At 36.0% G+C, this 23,735-nt stretch overlaps 1 protein-coding gene across 2 annotated transcripts in view; it reads right to left on the bottom strand.

Moving 5' to 3' along the window:
* Positions 1-1,655: 1,655 nt before the first annotated feature.
* TNS1_1 (Tensin 1) overlaps positions 1,656-23,735 on the bottom strand; it is a 37,208-nt gene continuing 15,128 nt past the window's right edge. The window contains exons 2-7 of one of the 2 annotated variants that reach the window (XM_051218118.1): positions 18,485-18,523; positions 16,611-16,968; positions 10,122-10,219; positions 8,727-8,774; positions 7,018-7,334; positions 1,656-3,108 (exon numbers count right to left, since the gene is read on the bottom strand). In XM_051218118.1, the coding sequence (XP_051064554.1) occupies positions 3,015-3,108; positions 7,018-7,334; positions 8,727-8,774; positions 10,122-10,219; positions 16,611-16,968; positions 18,485-18,523 (954 nt within the window). In that variant the 3' untranslated portion in view covers positions 1,656-3,014. Of the gene's footprint in view, positions 3,109-6,828; positions 7,335-8,726; positions 8,775-10,121; positions 10,220-16,610; positions 16,969-18,484; positions 18,524-21,204; positions 23,638-23,735 lie in introns of those variants that run through there. The other variant, XM_051218119.1, reaches the window with a different exon arrangement.

Here is a 23,735-nt window from a genome sequence, read left to right as displayed (position 1 = left end):
AATCTTAAACAATAATATTGGTTAATACTTCAAACAGACTTCTCTTTTATCTGGAAATATTTATCTAAGTCAAAAATCTACTATATGATTTGATGATATTTCCCATTTCTAATAACGACTTTTGATACAAAACTGATAGAAACGAGTAGAAATCAAATATTTATGTATGATGGTTGTTCCAGACTGATTAACTGTCTATCGTCGTTTAGGATTGAATACGAGTATTCTAGATCTTATAACGAGCAGTCAGTCATCAAACGACTAAGTTGACATGTAATAGTTTCAAACTACAGAGAATTTACCGTTGTGAAACTATATTCCATTGTCATTATCCATACTTATTTGAAGCTTAACATGACTCAACTCTATAGAACATAAATTCTCATTAGGAATCAAAAGAATTTGGTCAAACATGATCAAACCCTCCAGCTCAGAGAATAAAACTCCACCAAAATCATTCACCTGAGCTACAAATCTTCTCCATCATCTCAGAATGAAATTGTATCATACAGATAAACTAATAGAGATTGAAATTATGAGTTTCAGCTTCGTGTACTAAATATAAATACGGGTAGATATATTTGTATGGAATAGATGGAATTTATTTAACAAAATCGATGAATTTTAATGAGTTTACGTCTAGGGATAAACATGAACTCTGAGATACAGGTACAACCAGCTAATGAGCTTCAAGTGAGACGAAACGCGCGTCCACTGGATTCGACTTGTAGCCATATTCCGTCTATTCTATATCAACTTGATGATGATGATGATGATGATGATGATGATGATGATGATGATGATGATGATGATGATGATGATGATGATGATGATGATGATGATGATGATGATGATGATGATGATGATGATGATGATGATGATGATGATGATGATGATGATGATGATGATGATGATGATGATGATGATGATGATGATGATGATGATGATGATGATGATGATGATGATGATGATGATGATGATGATGATGATGATGATGATGATGATGATGATGATGATGATGATGATGATGATGATGATGATGATGATGATGATGATGATGATGATGATGATGATGATGATGATGATGATGATGATGATGATGATGATGATGATGATGATGATGATGATGATGATGATGATGATGATGATGATGATGATGATGATGATGATGATGATGATGATGATGATGATGATGATGATGATGATGATGATGATGATGATGATGATGATGATGATGATGATGATGATGATGATGATGATGATGATGATGATGATGATGATGATGATGATGATGATGATGATGATGATGATTGATGATCAAGGTTCTGATTGAACTTCATTATAGTGTTATTCATTGGTAGAGATGAAGAAACTATTTGTTGAAATTATCTCATAGTATTTAATTTCTCAATTGATATCTCATGATGTAGGTTAAATGATTCAGCCATGCTTATAATTTGTCGGCCATTTTTTTCTCTCAGAAACTAACAAATCGATTCGTATCAATAGACTTTGTCTTTGAATCCGAGTTTTCACTTCAAATTAACCCCCTGTCCCCACCAACTATCACCACCACCACCACTACCACAACTACGACACACACACACACAACGTAAACTTTTCTTTACTAGTCTTCACGTGAAATACATTTTGCCAAACGAAGTAATTTTGTTTAGGTAGATTTTAATAAATTCTCACACAATCATTATGTCTGTTATGATGAATTAAATGACTTAAAATGTTAAGTTTATTCATTTGTTTGTCTTTTATAATCGTTTCTATACAGATCTATTGAAGGCAACTGAAGTGGAACCAAAAATACCGTGGTTCATTAAGAATATCCTATATTCAAATTAATCCCAATATGGATACTGTTATATCCAGACAAAGAATGAATGAATGAATGGTAACTGCTAGGATCTATTTATGGACTAATATGACATGTACATCTTTACTGTATAACCAGTAGCTGAGTAGATAACGCGATTGCGTTTGAAGCGAATGGTACTGAGTTCGAGTCCCAGGGTAATCATCAACTCTGAGATGCAGTTAAATTCAGCTGACGAGTCCCAGATAGGACGAAATGTGAGTCAAACTGGATTCCACTATTAGCCACTATCCATCATTATATTATATGTATATTCAAATTGCTTGTGTTATAAGCTTCCGTTTGATTTATTAATTACTGTTATAAAATTGACTATTGCTGAGTTATTCTCAATTTATTAGTTACAGTCTCTCACAATCACAATCACTTTTTGAATTGATCTTGCACAACTGTAATTTTTGACGAAACTATCATTTTTGGACGAAACAATCAGGTCATGGATTTCGGCTTGAAATTCATCCAACCATTTTAGTTAAATAGAGTTTTGGCATTATAACTGATTTTAGTTCATGATGAAAACACTAAATCTAATTTCTAACCCTTAACCATCCACTTTAAATCATCATTCTTATTCATCACACTGGCTTACAATAATCAATTAGCCCTCTTAAGTAGGTGGACATTTTCAAGGTCACTTTAGTTCCATCATATTTTCATTTTAATGGTCTAGTTCGGTCTGCTTTGTTTGTATATAAACCCAGTATGTATGAAATATACGGTTCATACAGTGTAGGCTGATGTTAACGTTCTGGACTAAACCGGCTGGGTTAGGAAAGAAGTTAATAGTAAGAACACTTGATTGCTCGTACAGGTTTATGTATTATTAATTTGGTCGTATAAAGTGATATCTTTGACTGGAGTTCGTATCACGTGATATAATCAGTCGAGAATAAGGACATAAAAACACTGTTGGATGCCAGGTTAGTGATTTAGAAGTTAACCATTCCCGCCCGAGACCGAAGACCCTAGGTTCAAATCCCGTGAGTGGGATCATGGATGAACACTAATGCTGAGTCTCACAATAGAACAAAACGGTCACTCTATGCTTCCAGGTTTTCAATGATCTCAATCAAGATACAAAATTCATTCATAATAATGAATCTTAACTAGAAAAGTAATGTTATATTTACCTTTTTTGTGAAGGATTCAATTCTCTAGCTAAATTATCTTCATAAAATTTTTTCAATATGGTATGTCCCAAGACAAGTTCATGTTTAAATCTATTAAAAGAAAGAAATTGTAATTGGGTTTCTTCTTTTTTCTCATTTCCTTTCATGTAAACATTATAAATTACATGTAATAAATTATTTCGTAACATGACAAGGACCATATTGTATTGATAGAATTGGATCAAATGAATAGCCTAGATAGATACAACAGTATTTCATACTTAGTGATCAATCAATATACGGCTACTATCAGCTACAAACTCGTGTAATTGGCATCAAGCCAAACTTTAAAGTATAAATTTTTTAAGTTATACTATGACGTAATCTACTTATATTCAAATAAGTAGTATATAACTATAGTTAGAAGTAGAATATATTTCAATAGAAGATCGAGAAGGAAAGAACGGAAACGGAAGGTAATTAGTATGAAATCTGAGATGATGGACTGATATCTGCAAAAGGCACAGTCAAGTTCGAGACAATGGATTGATATTTTGCAAACTAAGTATTTACTGCATGCAAGCAATGATGGATAGTGGCTAATAGTGGAATCCAGTTTGACACGCGTTTCGTCCTATTTGGAACTCGTCGACTGGATGTACCTGCATCTCAGACTTGTTGATGTCCACTCTGGTACTCGAACCCAGTAACATTCGTTTCAAACGCCATCGCGTTATCCACTAAGCTACTGAGTTCTGATAGCCACTTGCTTGTGCAATGGGGTGAATTTAAATTCACTTGATATTGTTTGATTTGTATCTACAATATGCACATTTGCCGATAACAGACTGATCAATTGCAGTCTTAAACCTCAATGGGAAGATACAAGCCAAACAATACCAAGTGTATTTACTGTATGGTTCTCAGATTTTAGTGAGATATTATATAATTTTGTGTTCAAACACGTTCGATCACCTCCACTTATGTTCTTCCTCTCTACAATACTAATAGATCAGTAATATCTTATGTATGATACTACTAATTGACATTGGTTCTAATCTTTTTGATAGAAATGAAATCTCACAGACTGAAATCATGAGTCAATTGAAGCTAGATCACTATGAAAAACCTGGAAGCACTGGACGTCCGTTTCGTCCTAGTATGAGACTCCTCAAGATGCCGGCTCAGTGGTCTAGTTGGTTAAGCGCCTGTCGCAAGACTGATAGGTCCTGGGTTCGAATCTCGCAGGGGTCATGATCGTGGATGCGCACTACTGAGGAGTCCAATACCGGGACGAAACGACCGTCCAGTGCTTCCAGGTTTTCCATAGTGATCTAGCTTCGATTGACTCATGATTTCAATCTGTGAAGTTTCTAAAATTTCCACAAACTCCTTATGAGAAATGAAATCCTTTAAAAGTTGAGATACATCATAATGTTAAGTAACCATAAAGCTGATTGACATGAATGATTTTAATAAATAATATGCTCAAGGGGAGAGGGGGGGGCAGATATACAATTAGAGACTAATTATCGGTAATCTGTGATATCAACCTATTGGAAATAAAAAAACCCTTGAAAAATATTATACTCATCTAATTGAACGCTAGATTCAGTTGCTATGATCCTCTATTAATTCTTCAAGCTAAATGTACATAGTGACTTGAAAACGAGAGAAAATGCACGAAATATGAAAGGAAATTGTTTTACTCCAAAGATTCTGTTTATATACAGAAAATCTAGGGTTTTCTATCGTATTTAACTTGGGTTTCCAGAAATTTCTAGCAGTATAGGTAATCATCTAACCTGAAACGTGACATGTGGCTTTCACTTTCTAGAAGTTTCTGGCAAAATTTCTAGTGAATGTTGATTGGATATTTATTTATTTGTTTATTTTAACACATACATATTGGTACAAGGAGGCACCAAATACATATGCACCACACAGATCTCATCTTATATATGTGAGGGTTGTGATACTGCCCAGGTGCCCAGACCGAAGCAAGTGGTTTTCTTGGAGGGTCACACTCGGAGCCTTCGACCTGAAGGTCTGATCCACAAGGCAGTGGAGCCTCGTAAGGAGATGCGGTCTTATGGTAGCCGGTGGTCAACGATTGTTTCATACGCCATTTGGTCCTTGAGCATACTGGAGCCCATGTGCACCATTGGTTTGGAATGAGGGTTTTCAAATTGCCCTGGGTGGACTCTCCGTGCCCACCGGACATTCGATTTTCGTCCTCTCAACTTCGTAAACAACAATAATGACACCAGAAGGCAGTGAGTAGGACTTCGCTGGCAGAGGCTATATACGCGTGGCCATGTGAGAGCATTTGGAGAGGGAGAGCGGACCCTTCCCATTCTCGGCCTTACCAGGGCATTTAGGGGCGTTGATTGGATAAGATGTTTCCCAGCATCTTTAGAGCCATTTTTTGTTTTTTTTCAAAGAATTCTCTGTATTGTCTCAACAGTTATTTAAACGATTTGTTCATTTAATATTGATATTGATAGATAATGAACTTTATCGTTATTATGTTAATTAGATGTATGTTAAACACAGTGATATACAATTTAAATGATTTCATTAAACTTCACTCAAAATTCATTACATATAAACCAATTTGATGTAGAGAGAAGGACTCAATTATTATTAACACCGTTGGATGCCGACTTAGTGGTCTAGAGGTTAAGTGTTTGCGTACGAGACTGAAGGTCCTGGATTCGAATCCTGTGAATGGAATCGTGGATGCTCACCTGTGAGGAGTCCCACAATAAGACGAAATGGCTGTCAAGTGCTTCTCCAGGTTTTCAATGGTTAGTTGACAACTAATTCTATGCTGTAATTTATTCAGTTGTAGTTTGTTCAAATTGTACTCTAAATATGTGTTAACATGAAGTTAGTTTTACATAATTGATTAGTTTCAATTAGATAATTATGAAGACCAAGGGATATTAATTAATTGTTTATTCTTGATATAAAACTCCGGAATATGCACTTATTACATCATCAGTGATTGAGCTCAAGTTTACAGCGGGACTATAATTTATGGACGGAGCAATCAGATTTAAGATAACAAGTAGTGGATTTTGGCCCGAAATTCACTCACTCATTTGAACAAATAGCGTTTTGGCATTCGAGTTGATGTTAATTCATCATGAAAACCTTAAACCTAATTCCTAACCTTAACTATCAATTGTAAATCAGAATCTTACTCTTCAAACTGACTTATAACCTTCATTTTGCCTTGGCAAGTAGGCAAACACTCTCAAGGTTATTTCGGCGTTGCTCAAAGATCATCCAAAAATTAGACTCATCAGATTCCATTATTGCCAACATAGCTGACAGGGGCATGAATTCTGACTCAGTGGTCTAATGGTTAAGCGCTCGCGCGCGAGGGGCGGCGGGATCGTGCGTGCGCACTGCTGATGAGCCCCACAATAAGACGAAAGGCTGTTTATAATACACTGACTTAAAAATAAATTGGTTTATTCTGTCGTTGAATGATCAGTTTTCATTCTTAATTTTAAGAATGTTGACAATGTTCTGCATAATACATTTGTAATGGTCAATAAATCCCCAAAATCAATAGCTCTATGAGTCTTAAACATTTGATGCTGACTATATTAGTTTTAATAGACTCATCTAGCTGAAGGCGTTTGGTTATACATCACGAGTTGGTACGCTGTGCTCAACCTCTCCTACAACAAATAGCCAGTTTACATTAGTCATTTCTCGATATATTGATAGCCTATCAAATATATCTTCGAACCTCTTCGCTTTTGACTTCTGATTTCACTGAATGGGCACGTTTCAATTATAGAAAGTGTTACTGGTTAAGGTGTTGTCGAACTTCAAATACTTTTGGCATCTTTACATTTCTCCAATTTTGGTCTTATTCTATACTCATAAATCAAATCAAAACATTCATACAGTAGACAATATATCTACAAATATTTGTCTCTATAACTAACAGTGATATCTACAATGTAGAAATCAAAATGATCGGCTTTTAAGAACACATACCTTCTTAATCGATTCTCATTCCATTGTAAACCACGTGCAGTTGGTGAACCAGGTCTTTGTCCGTATAATGGACCAAATCTTGCTTTTGATTGACACATATAAACAGCTAAATATGTTGCTAATAAACATTTTGGTCCGGTACAATGAAGAACAGCTACACGATTATTTATATTGTTGATTTCTTTAGATTTTTTGATATCATTTGTTGATGGAATATCATGATTATGAAGCCAAAAGTCTAACTGATCAATAGCTGTCACTAGTTGTTCTAAAGCGGGAGCAAGTTTTCCTGCCCAGAACAAATCAATTACAGGAGTCTAAAATGATAAAGAATCACATAAAATTTAAGTCATATACTTAAAGTTCCTGAATTTTAAGATAGAGTTTACCAGTATACTGGTGTACTTTTAGATAAATTACAATTATGATGATGACTCACTTCTTATTAAGCATTTCTGGTTAGCGTTTTTTAGCGAGTTAGTTTTCTACGGGATGGGGACGCTAACTCCATGCCTAACCCTCCTTTTTTATCCGGGCTCGGGACCGGCAGTAGCCCCCGGAGGGACTCCAGGCGGAGTGGGACAGAGTGGGTTGGAGAATGCTGGTCAGTGGCCTATGCTCCATTGGGAGTAACAGGCGTAAGTAAGTAAGTAATTATTAAGCATTTCATCAATAATAGAAATAATGTTATTAGAATATGTTATGATCCTTTGAAATTACCTTAAGGTGATGTCTGTTATTCAAGTTATCTTTCATACTACATTGAGTTTCATAGGTTGGTTGAAAGGTTGAACTTTATACTGATGTAAGTTGATTGGAAGTGGTCATTAGGAAACCATTTTGACTTATAAGTCTAGTAACATTAAGAAACTATTGTTTAGACAGATATATATTTATACTTAACGATACCTAGTCAATTGAAACATTTACAACGTAATTTAACGTAGACCATAAAAAACTTTGTTTAACCTAAGTTTCATGCCAGCTGACAATCCTCAAAGAGGTGTACCTACAATCATGATTCTTCATACAGGACTTAAATCACTATCAGCCAGATTCAAGGTTGATGACATCATCATTCATCGATCTCGGATCACATATCTCAGTGGTATTATACAAGAAGTCTATATTAACAGACAGTGACAAATAATTTTTCTCCTAGAACTCAATAAGAGATAAACTACTAACCTATGCATTTCAGTAGTATATTATGGATAGTGAATACATTTTATAACACATTAGTATGTTTTGATGTATTTACACTTTAACATAATATCAAGCTATTATGTAAGTTAATATAGGCTTCCAGTTAGACGATACATATTAATAAGATGTACTTGTAACGGTGAAAGGACTTATCTGTATAAAAACAAGAACTTGTATCAATAAAGGTCACAGATATATTACATTTTTGATTGAAATCATGAGTCAATTGAAGCTAGACCACCATGAAAAACCTGGAAGCACTGGACGGCCGTTTCGTCTTAGTATGGGACTCCTCAGCAGTGCGCATCCACGACACCGCAACACGCGAGATTCGAACCCTGGCTCAGCGGTCTAGTTGGTGTTAGTGGATACGCACTGATGAGGAGTCCCATACTAGAATGAAACAGTCTTTCAGTGCTTACAGGTTTTCCATGGTGACCTAGCTTACATCGATCCATGAATTGAACTAATCAATAAAATATATTTAAAAATTCTAATCTTACTCGACTTGAAAAGTGTAATTCTTTGGTGAATCCGGACAGATTAAATATCTGTAAAGAAATTGAAAAGAGAATGATTATAAGTGGAACAATTCAGTTGAAATGATTAGATTATTTTTAAAAAACAGATCCGGTTAAAGCCCCTGCCGGACATTCGCTTTTCGTCCTCTTAATTTTGTTAACTACACCCCGACCTCGAGAATGCAGTGAGTAGGACTTCCTTGGCAGAGGCTGTATATGGTGGCCGTGTGAGAGCATTTCGAGAGGGAGGGCGGGCCGTCCCTACTCTCGGCCATACCAAGGCATTTGGGGGTGGATATTGTTGAATTATGTAGTTTTATGCCATGAACTGACTGTAGCTACGAAACTGTTGAACATCAGTAAGCTTTTATTGATGGGCATTTTTAGGGGTAAGTAGCCTTAATTGATTCTCACTGTAGCTAATGTTCGCGTTTTGATATTCGGCGTATCGCGTTTACCTTTATGAAGGGGAAATTATCTCAGCATTTAGTTGTGGATATTAGTAAGTGTTTGTATTTCATCATTGTTGATATTCAGAAATGAAATCATTCAATGTTTTCTGTTATATATATATATATATATATATTCAAAACAAATTGGTAGGCATGTGAACTCATTGGACAACATGTTGGACATTTGAAAAGAAAGATAGTATGTTCGAGTCTTAGCATAAAAGAACAATATTGGAATACAGTTTCTATTCAGTTGATGATCCCGAAATAAATGACGAAACACATCATTGATCACACTACTAGCTGCATATGAAATCTGCTGAAATTTTGCAGAAAATATACAATCAGATTTCTAAAACGATCAAATGAATTGAAACTCTTGATTCTTGTTCGAATAATGAAAGAGAATTGATTAACAGCATAGTAAACGATAAATAATTACCATAGAAATTTCATTATCAACAAGCATATTGAGTAAAGAAGTTAATTGTGACTAATAGTAGTAGTAGTAGTAGTAGTAGTAGTAGTAGTAGTAGTAGTAGTAGTAGTAGTAGTAGTAGTAGTAGTAGTAGTAGTAGTAGTAGTAGTAGTAGTAGTAGTAGTAGTAGTAGTAGTAGTAGTAGTAGTAGTAGTAGTAGTAGTAGTAGTAGTAGTAGTAGTAGTAGTAGTAGTAGTAGTAGTAGTAGTAGTAGTAGTAGTAGTAGTAGTAGTAGTAGTAGTAGTAGTAGTAGTAGTAGTAGTAGTAGTAGTAGTAGTAGTAGTAGTAGTAGTAGTAGTAGTAGTAGTAGTAGTAGTAGTAGTAGTAGTAGTAGTAGTAGTAGTATTCCAAGTGGCATTATAGTGGTACTGATAATAGTGTGTGTAGTATCTGTAATAATCTGAGTAGTATTAGTATTATTGTTAGTAATAATATCATATCACATACCCTATAGTTTTCACCATAACGTTTTTCAAATGCTTTACATAACCATCGAGCACCTTCATTATGATCAGTTTTGGTTGCTTCAGGTGGATAGCTTACGACTAAAAGAAAGAATATAAGAGGGGCATAAAAATAATAAAAGAGTAAATTGTACCATGAAAAAGACTTCATGAAAGTGTTTTAAAGTGAAAAGTTAATGATTAATGGATAAGGCGGATAGCTCATTATTTTCGAATCAGTATTTTACCGTTCTTGAATTTATTTTAGCAGTTGAAATCATTGGTTCAAGGAAGCTAGAACATCATAGGATAACCGTTTCGTCCTAGTATGGGACTGATCAGCAGTGTGCACCCACAACTCCACATGCGTGATCCGAATTCAGGACCTTCAGTCTCGTGCGTGATCGCTTAACCTCAAGATCATTGAGCTGGCCATCATACAACGGTGTTAGTGTATTATTTCTACAAATCCATGAAATTGAGCCACCGTTCACCATTGTCTTCAGTGAGTTACTATCTCACAACAGACCCGGTTGAACTCCACTGGTCACTGCTTCTCACTAAAACTTCAGGAAATACCTCTTGAAGCCAGTCACTAGTGAGTGTATGATGATTATAATCAGAGAGGGATTATGTCGATATTATAGTACTTTAATAGTTGAATTTATAAGAAGTCCAATACTAAGACGAAACTGCCGTCAAGTGCTCTCAAGTTTTCCATGGTGGTCTATCTTCAAACAAACTTCCGGTTGAAGAAGAAATTTGGAAACGTCGTTGGAGTTGGATAGAACACATTCTACAGGAATCATCAAACCAGGTCATGAGACAAGCGCCAACTTGGAATCCTGAGTGTAAACGCAAAAGAGGAAGGTCGAAGAGCATACTACATCAAGAATTGGAAGTGGACATGAAAAGGAAGAAACTGAAAAGAATTGGTAAGGATTGTTGAGGACAGGGTTAACTGGTGAGTGATGGTGGGTGGCTTATGCTCCTCCAAGATGGGTAACAAGCGTTAGTAATAGTAAGTAAGTATATCGTGACGGACAAGATTTGACAACAAATCAAAATGTCAATTCATGGTGGCCTAGCTTCAGTTGAGTCATGATCCCAACTATTGAAATGATATAATTATTGGATTTCGTAGACATTAATTCTTAAGATTCAAATGGATAACTGTGACTAATGCTCAACTATGTTGGATAATTGTCACCCTACTTACCTATTTGAGTGAATTAAGTAATAAAAATAATTTAATATCATTTCAGATGTCTGATGGTTAAAGGATCACTAAAAGATAGTTCCTAGCTTCAGTCCCTGATTAGATTGTGAATGTGAACTGCTAAGGAATCTTATTCTAGGATACAACACTAGTCCTCCACAGTTTTGGATGACATTTTAAATAAATATCAGTCATAGACTATCGCTACTACTTAACTAATAACAAACAACTTTTATTATTAGAATAAGAGTATAGTAGAGATTGTAGTAATTTTAAAAGTTGAATTCAGGAATCGATTCAGGTTAGAGTACCACTGAGGACCTGAAAGCATTGGACGACTGTTTCGTCATAGTATCAGTCAGTCAGTAACAACGTAGAACTTCGTACGTACGTACATCAGTTCGAGTTGCCACACCACATTAGCACAGAGATGCAGTTGTCGATTCAAATCCCGTAGTGGTAGAGGTAATAAGAGTATAAGCAGTAATCGGGAAGATTAGGGTTTGGAGATGTTATTTAAAGAGTATAATCCAGTGAAATAAATTTGGAAAGAGGAAAAAAGGGACATGAAGAATTCAGAAGATTAGAATTTGGGAGAACACAGAGAGTGGATGCACCTGCGCCATTGCAAACGATTTTGAGCCATGTCATTCAGGGTCTCTAACCATCGGTTGCTATCATCTCGCGGTCCCCAACCAGGTAGTCTACACCTACCAACATGACTCAGTTCACTTGTCAGTGACTTCATGGACTTGTGCCATGTTTTGGTTTGGCCGCCCCTAGCTTTCTTCGAACCTACTCCTATACCACTGAACATAGCACGTCAAGAAAGGCGGTGGTTGGGCATACGTAACACGTGTCCCAGCGATCTCAACTGATGAAGTTTCACTACTTCATCACTTGATTTGCCATCCTTACCTAGTACCCGTTTCATAGTATAGAACTCCTCAGTTCCATATGTTGAACTCGAACCCGGAACTTTCGGCTTTGCACACAAACTCTTAACCTGTAGATCATTAAACCAACATCCAACATTGTTATTATCTAGTTTCAATTGATCCATGATCTTGTGCAACCCTTCATTGATTGTTTAAGATAGATACCTGTTTCTACTTCACATAAATTGAACACTACTAGTCATGGCTTCATACTAGAACTTCAAGAATATCTATCTTGAATCCAGTCACTAGTAAGTACATGATAATTATAATTCGAATGTAGGCAGGGGGTTTGTTTTGTGAAGATTATATTCATGGTAATAGTTAATCTACATATGTTTGATTGTTGTTTTTTTATCATATCTCTTTTATGTTATCCAAAAACAAAACAAAACACAATGACCAGATGTTGTATCATTTGACTACCAAATAAAAGAAACAACGACATACAAATCAAATAGAATTGTAACCATAATTACATGAGAATAATATAAATACATTCACTATAACTGTTTATAACATTAAAGATAATAGGAAGATTTGATTATATGTTAGCTGTCAGGAGTAGTTTTGTGGGGATTTTAGTAAGTTCAATAGTTGAAATCATGAGTCAATTGAAGCTAGACTGATAGGTCTTGGGTTCGAATCTCTCAGGGGGCCGGGATCGTGGATGCGCACTTCTGAGGAGTCCTATAATAGGACAAAACAGCTTTCCAGTGCTTTCAAGTTTTCCATAGTGGTCTAGCTTCAATTCACCTATGATTTCAACTATTGATATATATTAGCTGACGTAAATAATTTGATATCAATATTACTAGTAAAGTTTAAACACCATAGAGATTTAGTAAAAATAGAACTAATTCATAAAGAGAAAAACGATTAGAAATATTTCTACAATACATCAATTAAAGAGGGGGGGTTTGGAGATTGAGTTCGAATCCCATGAATGAGATCATGGATCATGAACGTGATGAAAACACTTTCTATGTTTATACAAGATCCTTTTTTATATAGTTACATCAAAAAATTTCATTTATTGTTTTTCTTTCACGATTTACAAACAAACACCAGAATACTTGACTACAATACGTTCATTAGTCATGTAAGACATTAACATATTGGATACTGGCTCACTGATGTACAGGTTAAGAGCATGAGGGCACGATAGAACGTCCTGAGCTCGAGTCCCATATATTGGATTGTGGAAGTGTATTACTAAGGAGTCCCATACTATGACGAAATGGCTATTTAGTGCTTCCAATTTTTCAGTAGCGGTCTAGCTTACATCAACTCATGAACTCAACTATTAAAACCTTTTTGGATTCTTTATATTATTATTACTAACTTACTTAGGCCTGTTACTTCTAATAGACCATAGACCGTCGACCAGCATTCTCCAACTCATTCTCTACTGGGTTTTCCTTTCCAGTTCTATACTATTTTTGTTCATTCTTCTCATGTCTGTCTCCATTTCTCGGTGTTATGTGTTCTTTGGTGTTCCTCTTTTCCTTTGGCCTTGAAGATTCCATGTGAGAGCTTGCCTTGTGACACAGTTGGGTGCTTTCCTCAATGTGTGTCCCATCCACTTCCAGCACATCTTCCTGATTTCTTCCTCCTCTGGAATCTAATTTTTCTCTCCCACAGTACGTTGTTGCTAATAGTGTCTGGACAACAGATTTGAAGTATTTTGCGTAGACAACTGTTAATAAACACCTGTATTTTCTGGATGATGGCTTTCGTAGTTCTCCAAGTTTCCGCCCCATACAGTAGAACTGTCTTGACAATTGTATTGAAAATTATGACTTTGGTGTTGTTTGACAGTTATATTGGTCAAAATTCTGGGAATTTACATTTTCGTGCTCGTAAACACCTCTCAGCGTGGCTAAACAAAGGTTTGATAAAGAAAGTGAACAGCTCGATATTGGCTTATTTGGTACAAACTGGTTATAATGCCAGTATAAACCAATCCTTTTCCAATTATTTATATGGTCAGTAATATTTTTGCCAAAAGCTTGTCACATTTCAAGTCTCACTGATTGAAACCATGAGTCAATTGAATCTAGACCACCATAGAAGACCTGGAAGCATTGGACGGTCGTTTCATCTTAGTACGGGACTCCTCAGCAGTGCGCAACCACGATCCCGCACCCCGCGACATTCAAACCCAGGAACTGTCAGTCTTGTGTCAGGCGCTTAACCAACTAGACCACTGAACCGGCATCCAAGTCCTTTAAACGGCTAAAGCAGTAACTATCCTGATGAAGAAACCGGAGCTAAGTGTACGGACAAAATATCTTCAACCACTCCTTTTCCCCTGTTCAATCTCAAGGTCAATTATTATCTTTTGAATGACCTAATTTGACTATTGTACTTACGACTTTTCTTAATCAACTATAATTGTCTCTGTTATCTTCATTCACATATCTTTGTATTATTATTATTATTTTTATTATTACTATTGGTTAAACATCATTATCAATCGCCCCTCTATATGATTCATTTACTTTGCATTCATTCTACTATTGTTCCTCTCATCCTATCTGACTCATATTCATTCTGACCATGGATCTTAATACTTTCACTTAACAAATAAGCTGATTCAAGTTAACATGGTGGGACTATCATTGATGGACGAACCAATCAGATTTGGAATAGCAAGCCCAGGGTTTTCAAAGCCCCCTAGATGGACTCTCCATGTCCACCAACCCGGTTAAAGCTACGGACGTTCGCATTCCGTCCTCTCAATTTCGTAAACAACACCCGTGGTGCGAGAAGGCAGTGAGTAGGAGTTACCTGGCAGAGGCTGTATACGCGTGGCCATGTGAGAGCATTTGGAGAGGGAGAGCGGACTCTCCCCACTCTTGGTCGTACCAGGGCATTTGGGGGGCATAAAACAATTGATTTAAACAAAATTAATTGAACAATGAACATTATTCATTCGATAAAAAATGGTGGGTGAGACAACAATTTATGGATAACCTTTAAGCGACGCCAGACTGACCTTGAGAATGTCCTCCTAATAACTAGGACCAAATGAGGGTTATAAATCAGTATGTGAGGAATTCGAATTACGATATACAGTTGATGGTTAAGGTTAGATTTTTACCATGAACGGATATCAGCTATAATGCCAAAACTCTATTTATCCAAATGGATGAATGAATTTAGCGCCAAAATCCGAGACATGTGATTGGTTAATTCAGAAATTCTAGTCTCGCCAAAAGATGTTTTTGTTTTACAACTGTGTAATATGATACTTGAATCAAACAATAATGTTTCAATTACATAAATGTTTGTTTCTTGTGGAAACTATTGAAATGCTTTACATTACACAATTAGAAATCAAGAATTAATGGCAAACTATTTTATTATTTAAATATAAGACTTCATCATAGTGAACATCTATGACCCTATCTGGGTCACACATAAAAACTGATTATGCTTTTGTTGGCACATGGAATTTTTCATATGAGTCGATGTAATCTAGACCATCATGGAAAACCTAGAAGCATTGGATGATCATCTTGTTCTAGTATGGAACTTCTCATCAGTGTGAATCCACGATGGGCTTTCATTTTGTAAACTGGATGATTTACTCGTAATTTATTGATCTGTGTACTGTATCAAAAAAAATGATGGAAATGAAAATCGTAGTGAACGAGAACACAAATGGGAACAATTGAATGTAGTAGAACACAAAATTACGGAATATCATAATAAAAACTGTGAGCCATACAGCGAATAGGTCATTTGAAAAATGTCAATCAATTGTCTCAGACTTCATTGTTTCTGTATTTGCATACCAATTGCTTTCTGTTCCCGTTCTTTCCTGCACGATCTTCTAGATCTTCTGCTACCAGACATTTTATTCCTGACTAGGGTGATATACCACTTATGTCGATATACATCGAACACACACCACACTTGTCCCTCCTTTAAAGCAGTCATTCTTGCAGTAGTTCTGACTGCCGTGCCACTTTTTTGCAACCTGTGCCGTGCTCTCCGTCGACCCGTTGATCCGTCAACATCCAATGTCCACTCGGTATCCGAGACGTTTGACGCCTGCGCTCCATCAACGCCACCCCGCCAGAATAATTCGCTCGGCGTCACCTTCCCTCACCGGGCTGCTCCAACTAGCATCTCATCTCTAGGTTCTCAACGGCGTCCACATAACGGCATTCTTCCCTTCCTGGTTGGCAGCGGAACCGAATGTAGTAAACAGGAACACAAAAATGGGCACAATCGGATGCACTTGAATACAACAATAACAAGAAATAATTTCTGATCAAATTGATTGATAAAATAATTTAACATATTATATCATTCAATAACTTACCTAATAAACGATCTGTAATATAAGTTAAACGAAATCTTTGTCTACCAACACTTGCTAATTCAGCTGATAAACTACATACTAATGATGTACCATATGGATCATCAGTAGTTTTTGACCATGATTGATTTGATTTAATCTTTTGTTGATGATCTAATTGTGAAGTTGTTACATTCGGTTGAATATTCAATTGAGTTGTTTGTATAAGACTAGGACTTATACGTTGATGCAGATGATCAATTTGACTATTATCTGATTTGAATGATGTAGGTGTAAATTTTCCAGTGACACATTTGGATGGAAATGGTGCAATCCATGCAGATGGCATAGAAATTTCATCGAATGTTTTATTACGACTAAGCTATTATTGAATAAAAAGAAGAAAGAATAAATATACATTTAGTGTATTAAAAATATAGGGTGAGACTGTAATATATGCAAAGGCTGGAAGGACTGGTTGGCTGTTTCGTCCAAGTATGAGACTTCTCAGCACAGTACATCCAGGATCCCGCCCTACGAGATCCCAACACAGTACCTATCAGTCTCACCCGCGATCGCTTAACCTCTAGACTACGGAGCTGGTTGATATCTATTGGTGTTAATGTCTAACTTCAATCAACCCACGAAACTGTGCCACCAATCACTATTGTCTTCAGTGAGTTACTGCCTCACAACAGATACGGTTGAAGTCCATTGGTCACAGCTTCTCACTAGAACTCCAGGAAATACCTGTTGAAGCCAGTCACCGGTGAGCATATGATGATTATTATCAAAAAGGGGTTTTGTTGAGATTTTAGTAATTTAATAGTTGAGGTCATGGTTTAAGTATATGTAGATATTTTCAAAAGTTGAGGTCATGAGTCAATTGAAGCCAGACCATCATGGAAAGCCTGAAAGTACTGGACGGCCGTTTCGTCCTAGTATGTGACTCCTCAGCAGTGTGCATCCACGGTCCCGCCTTGCGAGATTCTAACCTAGGACGTATCAGTCTCGCAGGCGAGCGCTTAATCATTAGACTACTGAGTCGGCTGATATCCAACGGTCTTAATTTCTAATTTCTACAAATCCAGGAAATTGAGCCACCGTCCACCATTGTCTTCAGTGAGTTACTATCTCACAACAGACCCGGTTGAACTCCACTGGTCACTGCTTAATATTATTCTATCTCTATATATTTAGTGAATCTAATCACGATGTTTCGAATATAAAATATATATACGTGTTTTGTTTTAATGGTCAGTAGTAGGGTTTTAGGTTGTGGATAGCTGCGAAAAATCCACGAAATAAATGTATTTATGTTATTCGAACTTATAAATCAACTCCTGTTGTAGCTGGTTTCAAGATTGGATAAGGAAGGAGGGTTGGACATTGGTTCAGTAACCTCATTCTTTAGCTCTTCTAGGGTTATTGCCAGTGCCAATACCAGGTTAAGTAGGAGAATTGGACACGGAGTCAGTATACATCATTTACTGAGGCATTATGTTAGCAAATGGATTGTAGACATAATGTTACCTCATAGGAAATATTCATCTTGCTCTTCTCTTTGATATTCGTCAACTAAAGTGATTATCGTGGAAGACATCTATACTACTAATATTGTAAATAGTTTACAATATATATGTATATTCATAAGCAGATTATATAATTTTAATAGTTGAGATCATGAGTCAATTGAAGCTAGACCACCATGGAATACATTGGAAGGACTGAACGACCGTTTCATCCTAATGTGGTACTCCTAAGCAGTGTTCATCCACGATCCCTCCTCGCAAGGTTCGAACCAAGGACCTATCAGTCTCAACTATTAAAATTACTATAATATCCTCAAAAACCTCTTATGAGATTATGTCATATTAAGTACTTTATATACTACTTACGATATAGGAAATTTGTTCCGGACGTAGAGGAGAAGAAATCTGAAAAGAAATAAACAAAACACAATTTAATTATAGTCATATTGGATACAGTATTTCGTGTTTGTTTATAAACAATCAGAAAGCCCCAGATAGTTGTTTCAATCAAAGTAATGAGCACTCACGACCTCACCATAAGGAATCAAACATAGGACCTTTGATCCTATATAGGATTCCTAACCTCTAGGCTTCTGAGCTTGCATCTAAAAATGTACATGTTTAACTTCATTCAATTCAAGATATTGCTCTATCAACTTACATTGCCTGTAGCACAGAAATGTTTCACAAATGGAATGACTGAACTAAATCGTCCATACTTTCCAATATGAACTCCAAGAATTGAATCTTAAGACTAGTTACTAGTAAACAAATGATGATTATCAGTATCGTGGGGTTTGTGGAAATCGTCGAAAGTTATTAGGATTACATACTAAAGTATGTTAGCCAAAATAAAGTGATCATACAATATCACAAATAGATTGAAGTGATACAAGCACTCGTCAATAGGCCTAAAATTCATGTGTTAGATCCTTTATGGGATCATGAATGAACACTGTTGAACAGCTTCATACTAGAAAGAAATAGGTTTATAGTGGTTCTTGATTTTCAATAGTTATTTAAATGAGGTCAGTTCATGTTCTCAATAACATTCATCAGTCCTCTATTCTGAGAATTACCGAATGGTCAGTTGAAAAAAAAGCATTGAAATATAATGTATGTCACAAACACTGATTTGAATTTGATAATGAAAGCTCATGGTTTTGTACTTTGTATGTATCATAGTGAATGAACATGTTAAACTTGTCTGAAGAGTCCTACAATAGGACAAAACCACTTTCCAGTTCTTCCAGGTTTTCCAATAGTGGTCTAAGTTCAATGAACCTATGAATTCAACGATTGAAATTACTATGATATCCATAACCCCCCTTTGGTTATAGTTATTTTTATGATTTTTATTTTATTAATTACATTTGATCGATTTAATGATCATTATCAATGATCGATAGAATTTAATTGAGATAAAAGAATAGAAATAAATGACATTGGTCACTTGTTTAATGGATCAATCCGTAGAAATAGGAAGACAATAGTGATAACTGAAACTGTGAAACTGAGTGATACATAGACAGCAACAGTTACTTCAGTAGAGCAAGTGTTTAAAACTAGGCAATTACAGGAAAACATAACGAAGTATTGATTAATTGTTTCGTCCTGTTATACCTGTAGAAGGATTGAAACCATAGTTATTAAATCAGTTGATCAGTGTTTATTGCCTTTAGATCACTAATTTGAAGTCAAATAGTTCAAACATAAAAGCTTCAGTTTGGCATGATGAAAGGATCAATGTTAGACCATCATTGAAAATCTGGAAACACTGGATGGCCGTTTCGTCATAGTATGGGACTCTTCAATAATGCACATGCACGATCCCACACATAAGAGTCGAAACCAGGACATTCTGTCTTGTCCGCGAACATAATCTGTAGACCACTGAGATAACATCCAGCGGTGTTAATGTCTAACTTCAACCGATCTGTGATGTTGCTCGACCCTTCATCCATTGTCAGTGATGAATAAGTGTATCTCTTGAACACAGATCGGACTCCACTGATCACAGTTAATCACATGTAAGCACATTATTATTATTATCAGAATGGTGGTTTGTGGTTTCTCTGGAGTTCTATTGAGAAGCCATGGAGGAAGTTATCCACTTCAAACAATGAATAAAAGGTTGCTTAAGAACACATTTTGATTAAAGCTAGACATTAACACCTTTGGATGAAGTCTCACTAGTCTACAGGTTAGATGTTAGTGTGAGAGGTCAAAAGTCCTGGGTTCTGGCCCGGTATGCGAGACCATAGATGTACACTTCTGTGGAGTTCCTTACTAAGACGAAACGGTCATCCAATGCTTTCAAATTTTCAATGATATTTCTAGCTTAGATAGACCGATAAATTCCACCATTAAAATTACTACAATCTCTACAAACCCCTCCCCCCATTCTGGGAATGATAATTGTTTAGAATGAATCATATAAACATTAATATATTTCCTAACTATCAATAGGATTATTAAAGTTACCAAATGTACCTGTTACATCATTAAAACCAAAGAAACACATAAACATAAGTGCCATTCAATCTTATTAGGTTAGAAACACCCATGGTGTTTTCAGTTAAGAAACATACATTAGCACATTGATTTATGAAAGTCTCTTTTCTATTTGACCTTATGAGATTTGAACTATGACTGTACAACAATTACTAAGTAGATGTTGATTAGTAAAGTGTTTTCTACTAAAGACAATTTAACTAATTCAGTTTTTTTTTACTTAGAAACTAAAGGTATTAGTTTAGTGAATGAGAATACTAAGTGGGAACAATCGAATATATTTGCACACGAAATTATAAAATCTCATAGTGAAATCTGAGATTCAGTTGCCACGTGGATAACGCGTTGGTGTTTGTTGAAATGAACCGTACTGGGTTCGAGTTCAGAAGTGAACATCAACTCTGAACTCTGGGATATAGGCTCATCCAACTAACGAGTCCCAAATAGGACAAAGTGACTCTTGTCCTTTATATTGTTTTCTATCCCAAAAATGCATCTTATATTACCTAATCACTTGTGTCGAATATATTCGCCATCAAACGTCAACTGAACATTTGTACTTACTTACTTACTTACTTACGCCTGTTACTCCTAATATAGCATAGGCCGCCGACCAGCATTCTCCAACCCAATCTGTCCTGGGCCCTCTTTTCTAGTTCCATCCAATTCTTGTTCATTCTTCTCATGTCTGTCTCCATTTCTCGGTGCTATGTGTCCTTTGATGTTCCTCTCCTCCTTTGACCTTGAGGATCCCATGTGAGGGCTTGTTTTGTGACTCAGTTTGGTGCTTTCCCCAATGTGTGTCCTATCCACTTCCAGCACATCTTCCTGATTTCTTCCTCCTCTGGAATCTAATTTTTCTCTCCCACCGTAGTGTCTGGACAACAGGTTTTAAGTATTTTGCGTAGACAACTGTTAATAAACACTTGTATTTTCTGGATGATGGCTTTCGTAGTTCTCCAAGTTTCCGCCCCATACAGTAGAACTGTCTTGACATTTGTATTGAAAATTATGACCTTGAAGTTGGTTGACAGTTGTTTTGAGTTCCAGATGTTATTCAGTTGTAAATATGCTGCTCTCGCTTTACCGATCCGCGCTTTCACATCTGCATCAGATCGTACCTGTTCATCAATGATGCTGCCCAGATATGTAAAGGTTTTTACATCTTCTAAATCTTCTCCGTCAATTGTGATTGGATTGGTGCATGCTGTGTTGTATCGGAGAATCCTGCTTTTCCCTTCGTGTATATTGAGACCTACTGCTGCTGAGACTGCTGCTACACTGGTCATTTTCTCCTGCATTTGTTGTTGCGTTTGGGATAGAAGGGCCAGATCATCTGCGAAGTCTAGATCGTCCAATTGAACATTTGTAGTACATAATAAACGTAATTCATTCAACAATGATGATCGAATAGGAAAAATGGGAAAAATTGATAGATATATAGTCACAAAAGAAATCCACAATCTTAGTTAATGGTATATTCGTGTAAATGAGAGTTTACATCAAAGGAGTGCATTATCAAAATCAAATGTATCTTTTAACAAATTAGGATTAACAATTTTACTAACCATTTAGTTCGTTTATGCGTAGAAGATGGGTTATTAGGTTTGTGAATTCTAAGAAAATTGGGGAGAACAGAACCTGAAGGTTCTTTCAAGAACTTATTCTAATCACCAAGTATGGTTAACTGTTTTTTTTTATTTATAGACATATTTATTAATAATAACAACCAACCACCCTTGAGGATCATAATATCTGACCTACTTTAAAGAGGTTTCAAAAGTGGTGAAATGTTTAGAAGTCAAAATACTTCTGTGTCTGATTTGAGAATTATGAAAGTGGTAAAACTTTATCTTCAAATGATAATAATCTGTCTATATAAGATGCTCAGTTGTCTAGTTGGTTAAGTGCCTGACGCGATACTGATAGGTCCTGGGTTCGAATCTCACGGGGTGCGAGACCGTGGATTCGCACTGCTGAGGAGCCCCATGCTAGGACGAAACGGCCGTCCAGTGCTTCCAGGTTTTCCATGGTGGTCTAGCTTCGATTGTCTCATGATTTCAATCTATATAAGATGTATAATGACTAATCTTAATCACGTATATATGTACTCTGACATTATTCAAACGTCCAGTTTGGTGATTACCAGTGATTGTTACAATTTAAGTGTAAATATGAAAGAACACTGTAAGGGAGAACATTGACCGATAATAAATTTGATATAAGATACAAGAGTGACATCTGACAACTGTATAGCTAAAGCTTTGTATAATCGTCGGTGATCTTTAAATGACAAATATTGATGTTATACAAAACATAACACCACAGTTGATGTTCACCCCGGGACTCCAACCCAGTACCGTTTACCTTAAACGGTATCATGTTGTCTATTTAGCTATTGAGTCTTGATAAGCACTTGTTTGTGAAGTTTAAATTCACTTCGTATTGTTTACTTGAATCTTCCCATTGATATTGTCTTAGAATTCCTAGAATGCTCGTGAATTAATACAATATCGATGCAATACGCACTGGATGCATATATGCCAATAAGAATTAGATCAATTGCTGTCCTTAACATAGACAGGAAGATTCAAGTAGACAATACCAAGTGAATTTAAACTTTACTCCATTGCACAATAGAGTAGCTACCAGGACACAGTTACTTAATTGATAACGCGATAGCATATGAAGTGTACGGTACTGAGTTTGAGTTCCAGAGTGAACATCAACTGTGAGATGTAGGTATATCTAGCTGACGAGTCCTGAATAGGATGAAACGCACGTGCTAGTCACTATCTATCTTTGCTTATAAGGTTTGTGACTTAACATAATATCGATGCATTCCGTAGAGGATGAATATATATGCTAATAAGAGACTGATCAATTACAGTCCTAAACAACAATCAGAAGATTCAAATAAAATGACAATACCAAATGAATATGTATGTATATAAATCGATAGATTTTTTTGTTCCCTGTACTGCTTGTTTACAGTATGAATGTAGTTAATGATTGAATGATAATGATTAATGATCGTCATTATTATTCTCCTGATCACCCTGAACCCGGCGCCAGGTAACAGCTTTCAACCAATATCAAAGTG

Source organism: Schistosoma haematobium, chromosome 7, assembly GCF_000699445.3.
Source record: "Schistosoma haematobium chromosome 7, whole genome shotgun sequence".
In the NCBI taxonomy this organism is placed as follows: Eukaryota; Metazoa; Platyhelminthes; class Trematoda; order Strigeidida; family Schistosomatidae; genus Schistosoma; species Schistosoma haematobium.
This window is presented reverse-complemented; position numbering and strand designations above follow the sequence as displayed.